We start from the raw sequence: 9677 nt of genomic DNA, 5'->3' as shown, positions 1-9677 counted from the left end.
TTACAAATATCATGTGCATGTGCCCAATGATTAATTTGACTACCATGAATTTCATATTTCTTCTACCAGTTCTCAAAATGATAAAGTATCATTTTTGTTTACAACATGCAGTTAACATCATTCACACTGACAACTGGCCTGTTCAGGTGATTAACATTTACAACTCTAAGCTTCTCTGTACTCACTAATATCTTTTTAAACATTAACTGCACTTTTAAAGCTACTTAATGTATAGAGACATAATGTTGCCAAAGGGACATACACAACTCATTTACACTAACTAGTAAGACTAGTGTAGATTTGTTAGACAAGTCTTCTTGGAAAACTGGAGAGCTTGTGCTCTTCAGCTGGTGAAGCTTCTATGCTCTCTCAGAGCCCTTAGAGTAGCAAACCTTCAAAAACCAAAGATGGGCTCAAAGCGAAGTGTACCCTCAAGGCGCCATTCTCTCAGCACCTATGAAGTCATGTTTGCAGCTCTCTTTGCCATATTGGTGGTGCTCTGTGTTGGGTTAATTGCAGTGGCCTGGCTGTCAATCAGGGGATCAGAAAGAGGTAAGTCATATAGACCTGGCTACAGAAAAGTGCTCTCAGATGAATGTATACACTTTAATCTCCAGAATCCTGCCAGCATATTGTATGCATTGCTGTGCTTTCATGGCAAGGTGTTTATATTGCATCCAGATGCTTCACCGTAGTTTACTTCATAGAATTTTTTTAACATGATATATAATTCGGATTTTAATTCAGGATTCAAACATGAGACTAAGTTTTTAAAACAGAAAATGATAATGTTCTCAGTTCCAACATATAATAAAGTAGGTTCATAGCCTGTGGGTCTGTTCTGATAGAATTTAAGTCATAAACCTATTCAAACATTGTTGACCATAGAAGAAGATAAGTAGGCCAAGTTAAAGAAAAAATATTGTTTATTTCTAGAGAATTATATGTTTATTCTCTTATTAGTACAACAATTTGAATTGCAACAGTATAAGGCAACTTGAATGTAATTGTGGATTTATAAAGATCTCAAGTTGCCTGAGTAGCAATTTGTGATTGACAGAAAGAAAAAAGAAAAGGTAATTCTTATTTAGAGCTAAATTACCTGTACCAACTGCTTTTAAAAGATCTCCAATTGTATTATCTTGTTACAACAAACCTATGAGTTAGTTTTTATTATTACCCTCCTTTTATAGGTGAAAAATCAGAGACAGAGAATTTAGGTAACTTGCTTAAATTTGCAACATTGCCAGGTGGTGCAAACTAGACAGTCCAACTTTAGAACTTGTGCTCTTCTTTACCATTTATTCATTTCTAAGATAATTTTTTAAAAATGGCAGCATAGCAGAAACTTGGGTATTAGATTTATTTTTTCTGAGAACATTTTCACATTTTTTAAAAAAATGATGAATTATATATAGGCATATTAATTCCTTCTGAAAACTCTCAGGGCAAAACCTTTTATATGTGAGTGATTTGGGTTTTACCAAGAAAACAAAATGCTCAGCCTTTGAGTTAGTTATTTTCCCTTAGTAAATAAGTAAATTAGAATGTAATAAATATGATTTATAGTTTTATAAAATAAGTCCCATATAATTTCTGGTTTATTTAACTACTATAGCTACATACAGGAATATATTTTAAAGAGAAAGAAAGCTTGTGATATTTTATATAATTAAAAGAACAATTTAATAAATTATAGAAATTCACTGAGACTTTTAGAAAAGAGGCTGCTTTGGTCTTACTTAAATACTGTGAATAACTTCAAGGATATGTAATTATTTGGAAGTCTATTGGAAGCCTTGATGCTCAATAAAAATACAAAAGTTAGTTATTTTACCAGAAAAATAAAAAAATAAATATTTATAAATAAATATGATTTAATTGTGAACAACTGAATATAAGAAGGGATTTGAGATAGGCAATAATAGAACACTAGAGGATATAAGACATTCTACTTTCAGTACATACTTTTACTTTTATATACTCTTAACACTTTTTATTGGAAACCATTGTAGACTTTTAAAAAGTTGCAAAAATTGTAGACATTCATCCAGCTTCCCCTAATGTCAATATCTAGTACACACATAGTATAATTGTCACAACCAAGAAATTAACATTGTTACAATGTTATTAACTGAACCAAACACTTTATTCAACTTTCACCAGTTTTACCACTAAGGTCTTTACCTGTTCAGGATCCAGTGCAGATTCCAACACTGGGTTTAGTTATCATGTTTCCTTAGTCTCCTCTAATCCATGACAGTTCCTCAGTCTTTCTTTGCCTTTAACTTTTAAATATGCAAGTCTAAATGTTATTTTGAATATTTAAAAAACAAATGAAATAGTACTAATAATATGTTACATCAATTATGCAATGGTAACTGTATAGACGAAGTGCAAGTTTATTGTTTAAAGTAATAATTCTACAGTTCCTTCTGGACTAGGAGATTTGTGTCAATATATGACAGATCTTGGGTTCTGAAGTCAGTCAATCCTTTTTCTAAATTCCAGATCTGTCACTTTTGTCACATTGGGAAATTTTCTTAGTGAATCTAAGCCCAAATTTCCCCATCTGGGAAAAGAAGAAATAACATCTTCTCATACCAGGTCAATGCATCATTATTATTACATTTACTAATGATTTCATCATTGTGTGAGTTTCACCTGAAGCAATTCATTTTAAATATAAATATATATGCAAAGAAAATAATCTCATAATGGGATTGTACTGGCCTTAGTGGCACATTTTATTTCCCATGTTTGTATTCAGTTTGTTAGCTTTTTTCTTATATTGTTTCATATTGAGATAATAAATTTTCTGCAGCATTCTCAATAACTTCTCCAGTAATGACAGTCTCCATCTAATGGCAAAAGGTCATACATGCCAATTTTATAATTATTAGAATGAGAGAAATAGTTTCAAAACTATGCTCCAAAGTAATACACACACTGAAATCTTCACAGCAATCCACATGTAGAAAATGAACAGTGTCCCTTGATGCCAGGTGTTCAAGAAGTATCTGAAAGTAACTACAAAACTTTTAATGGTCCACTTCTCACTATGTTTCCCTGAATCAGTTCCCATGATTGGTGGAAGTTGATCATCCCTGTATCTTCTAACAGAAATCTCAATGACAAAGAAACAAAAACCAAACAAAACTTGGAAGCTTGGAGAGTTGGTTAGACTTCAAAGAAAAGAAAAAAAAAAAATAATGGGATAGAGAAGAAGAAGTTTAATATTCAATCTTTTAAAACAACTAGATAGCTAAAAATATAAGTTAAAAAATAAAAAACAGCTGATGATGAAACACGAAGACTGCAAAGAAAAAAATCAAGAACTCCAGGGCCAGCACATTAAGCAAGAACTTTACTTCTATGTCTTAACCGGAATGTGCATATTTTCTCTTATTCATTATTCACATTTTCAGTGTTTTGTTTCTTATTAATTCATCTAGATGCAGCATTTGGAAAAAGTCATGAAGCCAGAGGGACATTGACAATAACATCCGGAGTTACATATAATCCTAATTTGCAAGACAAACTCTCAGTGGATTTCAAAGTTCTTGCTTTTGACATTCAGCAAATGGTAAGAGACCTTCTTTCCTCAACTAGTTTAAAATTTCATAACATAGTTTTGCTAACCACTTGCCAAAAGATACATAGATCTTGTTCTCTTTGAAAAAAATTAGTCAATAAATGTAAAGGTACTTACATTTACATTTACTCATACTTAAATGTATGAGACCCATCATCACAGAGAAGGAAATCACTCCAATACAGTTCTAAGTAGAATATAAAGATTACTTTGTTTAAAATTTTAAACAAAATCTTAAATTTAATATGCCTTTTCTTAACCTTTTCTTTTTTTAGATAGATGATATCTTTCAATCAAGTAATCTGAAAAATGAATATAAAAACTCAAGAGTTTTACAATTTGAGTAAGTATAGTTCAAAATTTTTCTATAGATAGAAAGCACAGGATCACAAAATAGTGATCTTTTTGTTAATATTTGTAAAAGAGTGTCACTATTTTTAGGAGAAAATGGAACATTTTGAATTTTCAACATTTTCCAGGAGGATTGAGAAAAGTGGCATAGTATAAACTTTTATATTTGTAACAAATAATAATAATAATGCTAGATAATTTATCTCATATTAACATGATTCTCTCTCCTAAGTGCAAAATCTTTCAGAGACACATGGAGAAGGCTGAGGTTGACTGCATACAGATGCCTAGGAGTCTTGACATTTAACCTATATCAAATAGAAGCCATAGGGTACTCCAGGTCATTGGAGAATGCAGTGAGCCTCACTTTATAGAAAGACTAATCTCACTTTATAGAAAGACTAATTGAACCTGAAAGCCTGGCACCAAAGATACTTGGTACATGGTCTTCACAAAAGTCCTGACATTAGTAAAAGGGTCCTTAGTTCTCAATGACCAAATAGAGGTAGGGAGGTCAAGTCAAAGGAAAAGAGATTATGTTTAGAAAAAGAAAAACAATGACAGAATTAGTTAATGGGCAGAAGGAAACTTTAGGCCTTGCCATTTCTTGTTGGAACAAAATGTATCCACTTAGTGGAAGCCACCATGAAAAAAAGCACAAAGATTCATTTTATACCAAAAAAAAAAAATTAGAACTCTGTTTCCTTCTTTCTCACCTACTTATCTATCTATATTTATCATTCTTTATCCAACTGCATATTCATGAGATCATAGTCTCAGTAGCCAGTCCACCCTCCCTCCATCTACTGGCTTCATTCTTATCCACAACACAGAGGCTTTGACTCCTGTTTTCCAGGACTTATGATCTCTGATAGCCTCTTTCATGGCCTAATTTTAGGGCTATAATGACACAGGTGAACTCTCAGGAAAGGTTTTTATTATTTTCTTTTGTTTGTGTGTTTTCCTCAAAGCACTGTTTTAAAATATTTATTCAGTATTTATTCTGTGAAGGTAAAACCATGCATGAAAGATTTTATTTCACTTTATTTCTCTGCTTTGGAATGAGTGGAACCAATTTCTCTTTTGCAGTTTTGGAGAGGATTGACCATGGAGATCTGCATTAAATCTTCAATTCAAATTTAGTTCTTAAAGGTTTTAGAACTAAAACCTTGCTTAAGGAGAGGTAACCCTGGTCCTTCCTCGCCTTCCTCAGGCTCTAACCAGTGAAACCCATGCAAAGCACAGTATCTAGTGCAGAGTTTATTAGGATAGTTTTGCTAATGGAACTCTTTGTCTTCTCTTGTTTACAACATGCTGGATAACTTTGTTTTTACTAGATTGGGAAAATTTGCTGAATATAGACTTTTATATAAGGTCTGGTGATTTATCAAAACCCGAGCATTTTCTTTGATATTTATTAAGTAAACTTATGTTTCTCTAGATAGTAAAATCACTATATGTGAAACTGTAAATTATTTGAGCTAAGGAATTATTTCTTTCCCTTCCTTTAAACTACCTAGGAGACTAATATAGTTCCTAAGCCTTGATACATATTTTATAACAATTCTCAAATAATATACTTCATCAGTGTAGAGAGACTTTCACCTCATTGTAGCTGAACTACTTTTAAATCAGAAGTGAGTTTTTAAAAGATGCAATGCAAAGGAATTTCATGAAAATGTCTGTAATATAAATTACAGGTAGGTACTTTGGGAGACAGAGAAGAAAAGGATGAGAAAAATTCAGAAGCAGGAAAGAAAGTAACAAGCAAACGTTTAGGTTTACTTTAAATAATCACATTTAAAATGACATATTCCACTTATAGAAAAAATTGACAGACTCCTAATTCCTTTTGTAAATTATTTTCACCTTAAACTCCAATTGATAAAATCAAGACACAGAAATAACTGACTTCTCAACTAACTAACAATAGCCACACCAACTGTGAAAAATACATCTAAAGATCCTTTAAAATGCCTATTTCCTTTTTTGTTACTGATTTTACTGAAATACACATCCCATTCTTGTGTACATGGTCGAGTTATAGCACTCAGAATACTAAACTTAGTCATTAATCTATCACTTCTTCCTTTTAAAAATATTATTTAATGTCAAATCTTGCTCCCCCTGCTAAGTTGTGTGTGTGTGTGTGTGTGTGTGTGTAGAGCCACTCTACAGGACAAGCAAATGGTTTACACTCATCTGGGAACACTTTCTATTATTCTGCTTTGTGGAAAGCACTTTGACTCAAAGAGCATTTAGGAGTTGATTCTTCTAATAAAGTGCTGTTTACACTTTATGGCAATATGAAGCTTATTTTGCCCTTTGAGCACAGATAAGTCGTCAAGTTAGGAAAGGAAAGACTTTTGTTTACTCAGCAACCCTAGAGGTTATCAGTATCATTAAGGAAAATAAGAGATAAGAAACATTTGATTTATTGCACACAGGCTCTCTGTATAATGATAGGATTTATCTGTTAAAAACAAAAAAAAACAGACTCAGATATTCCACTGGAACAGTACTTTGAAATGAAAATGGCCATTGTTTTTTTTTTTTCCCTAAAGGAAGAATTCACATTACCTTAATAAATAAATTCAATTTCACAGCAGTGATAGAGATCATTATTAAACTACTAACATAATATAGCTTCCTTATTACATGAAACACAAAAGTTTATTATGGGTTTCCTGATTTTTACTGTATATCTCTCTTATCTCAACATTTACTCTGAGTAAGAAACAAATTTTAAAGAATACAACTGTATGTGGATATAGGATCTGTCACTCCTGTCCTTGCAAAGTATAAATTATTAAATTCAATGTATAATTCACAAGTAAGAAAACACATCTTTCATACAAAGATGTTTTATGCCTGAGGATGAACTTATCCAGTTACTTTCAACTCAGTGAAAGAAAATTCCAGATTTGTATGCTCTCTACCAAAATTACCTTACCTCTTTTACTCCCTAACTCAAATAAAATAAAAGCAAGTGGTCAGTCAAACTTAATATGTGAAAGTTACACAAAGAGAAAAATCCGATTTCATCAGAATTAAAGCTATCTGCTGTGCAACCAAGGAGGTAAAGATTAGAAATTGAAGACAGAGAAACTAATGGACTTTGCTCACTCTCACTTTATCTTTACCATATTGAACCCTGTCCATTTAAGAATTTTGGGGGGTGACGTTTGTTAAGGAGACAATGAAAAGGAGGAGGCAGAGGAGGAGGAAGAGATGGAGGATGAGGGAAAATGGGAAGAAAAAGAACAGGTGGCGGGGAGGAGGAGGGAGAAAGGGAAAGGGACAGGAAGAGGGAAACTTCTATCTCTCAAAGTGTGGCGGCAATAAAATATCCATCCTCCCCCCCCCCCCCCAATTCCAACTAGCTATTTTCTGCATCTTTTTAGATATAAAGTTCTGGTAACAATGTAAGATGATAAAAACCTGGATCTGCATCTAGGCAAATGTGTTGTATTGTCTTTCCTATTGACAAATAGTTCATAATGGTGTTGATAGCAGTGGTATGTGGGGTGGGGATGGGAACTATAGCAAAACACATCAGGGAAACAGAGGTTCTGGGTTTTATTCCTTTCTCTCTCTCTGATATTAATAAGCTGTATAACTCTAGGCAAGGTTACCTATATTACTCTGAGTCTCATTCTCCCTATTTATAAAATTGCAATGTTGGCCAACATCAGATGCAAAAATAGAGTCATCTCCCTTTTCTTGAGCATCTGTTTAAATAAATATAGATGAGGCCTGAGAGTTGTATGCCAGTTAAGATTTTTTTAATTGCAATTAACAGAACATGTGACTAAAAGTGCCTTAAACAACAAGAATTTACCATCTGACATCACAAGAAATCTGGAGGTTTCAGCAGAGGTTAATTCAGTGGAACAATGACAGAGATATAATCAAGAATTTAGGTGGTTTCATTGTTTTATTGTACTATCTTTAGCTTGTCAATCATAGCTTGCCTCATGGTCCCAACATAGATGTGACAGTTCCAGCAATCACATGTATACATAATAACATTCAACAAAGAAGAGTAGTAGTCCACTATGAACCTTTATTTGATTAAATATAGAGAAGTTTTCAAGAAGTTTCCGATCAGCATCCCCTCATGTTCCATTGACCAGGGCCTCGTCATATGCCCATGAATAAAACTATCATTGACATGAGAAATGGTTGGAGAAGCCATGAGAAAATGGAGAGTTATTCTCAAACAAAATTAGAGACCAGCCAGCATGGAAAAATTAACAAGTGTGGAAGAATAGATAAAAACAGTGTCTGTGATGAAATCTATTTTTATCAAGGACAGTAGTGATTCCATGTGTGGGTAAATTTGGGAACCCGGACCTAAATAGTTACTAAGGAGCCTTGCCATTTACAAGATTTGGATACTCTGATTTAATCAGATGATTGGAAAGTTAAACATTCTAACATTTTAAAATAATATATCTAATAGAGGTGAAATGTGCAATTATTGATCAGAGAATCCTGTTCACATCAATCATGAAAAGCTAGCTACATAAAAAGGAATCACTTCTGTTAAACGATGAACCTGAATAGTAGCACAGAAACCAAAAAGGAATATCCTACCGAGAGGAAATGCTGATCTGCTGTGATCTTTCAGGAACATTTTTATCCTGTATATAGTCTTGGAGGAAAAAAAAAAAAACATTTATTATAGGTTTTTATCAAGACATATATACATACAGATACATAAAGAACTCTTCAGGAGTTGATGAAACCCTTCAAGAAACTCATTAACTTAAAGATATCACAAGGATATGAATGTGAATGTGTAAATTTCAGAACCAGCAAACATGCCATGCAAAATCTGGTTCTCCTTGGTCTGCCTCTTAAGGGTCCAAGTAAACCCTGAGTACCCCCAGCTTACTGAAGGATACAGAATGAAGACCAGAGCTAGAGTTTGTTTCCCAAGCAGTTGTATCCTAAAAGCACAGTAGCAAAGTAGAAATGTAGACAGAAGAGCAAAAATCTCTCCAGTATTTCTAGTGGGCCCAAACTTTATTCATTTTTATGATTCTTTAAACTGTAAACAAATCACCAGTGAAGAAAACTTTGAAAATGCATATTTCAGAGAAGGCGATGAAGTAAAAGAGAAGATGACTTGGGTCATGTACTTGAACTCTAATGTTACGGTCGGAGACGAGTAGGCAAGATAATCCCAACACTTGACCATGAGACAGAATATCCCACAAATTCCCAATAATCCACTTATGCTTGTCTTCTTTCTACCCTTCTAAATCAGGGCATATTTTATTTATTTTATATTAAGAATATAGAAGAAAAAGTAGATATAAATTAGTTGCTATAAGCTTGCTATCAAGCATTCGTAAACTATATAGAAAATTTTTCTCTGAAATCAGTGAAACTACTTTAGACCTATTCCTACTTAGAAGTCATCTATGAAAAATTACAAATTCACATTCTTCATTATTTCAAACAGTAAAATAAGAATAAATGTCATGATACCATGTGATTTGGTTTAATTTGACACAAGTATCTGTGGTCTAGCCTAGGGATTAGCATGCTAATGTGGAACTCAGAAAAATCAGGTTCTAATCTGGATATATCTTGTGTTCTTGGAGAAACATTGTCTTTAAATTTCTTTCTTCCACCTGTGAAATAAAGATAATATTTGATATGACCTACTTTGTATAGGTGTAATAAGGATTAACAAGGGGATAACCGTGGAGAATTTCAA

The 9677-nt window shown here is 33.0% G+C and overlaps 1 protein-coding gene across 2 annotated transcripts in view; it reads left to right on the top strand.

Moving 5' to 3' along the window:
* Positions 1 to 407: 407 nt before the first annotated feature.
* TMPRSS15 (transmembrane serine protease 15) overlaps positions 408 to 9677 on the top strand; it is a 130669-nt gene continuing 121399 nt past the window's right edge. For both annotated transcript variants that reach the window (XM_067737288.1, XM_067737287.1), the window contains exons 1-3: positions 408 to 552; positions 3456 to 3586; positions 3871 to 3938. In XM_067737288.1, coding sequence (XP_067593389.1) covers positions 408 to 552; positions 3456 to 3586; positions 3871 to 3938 — 344 coding nt within the window. The remainder of the gene's footprint in view (positions 553 to 3455; positions 3587 to 3870; positions 3939 to 9677) is intronic.

The sequence above is a fragment of the Pseudorca crassidens genome, chromosome 5, assembly GCF_039906515.1.
Source record: "Pseudorca crassidens isolate mPseCra1 chromosome 5, mPseCra1.hap1, whole genome shotgun sequence".
In the NCBI taxonomy this organism is placed as follows: Eukaryota; Metazoa; Chordata; class Mammalia; order Artiodactyla; family Delphinidae; genus Pseudorca; species Pseudorca crassidens.
This window is presented reverse-complemented; position numbering and strand designations above follow the sequence as displayed.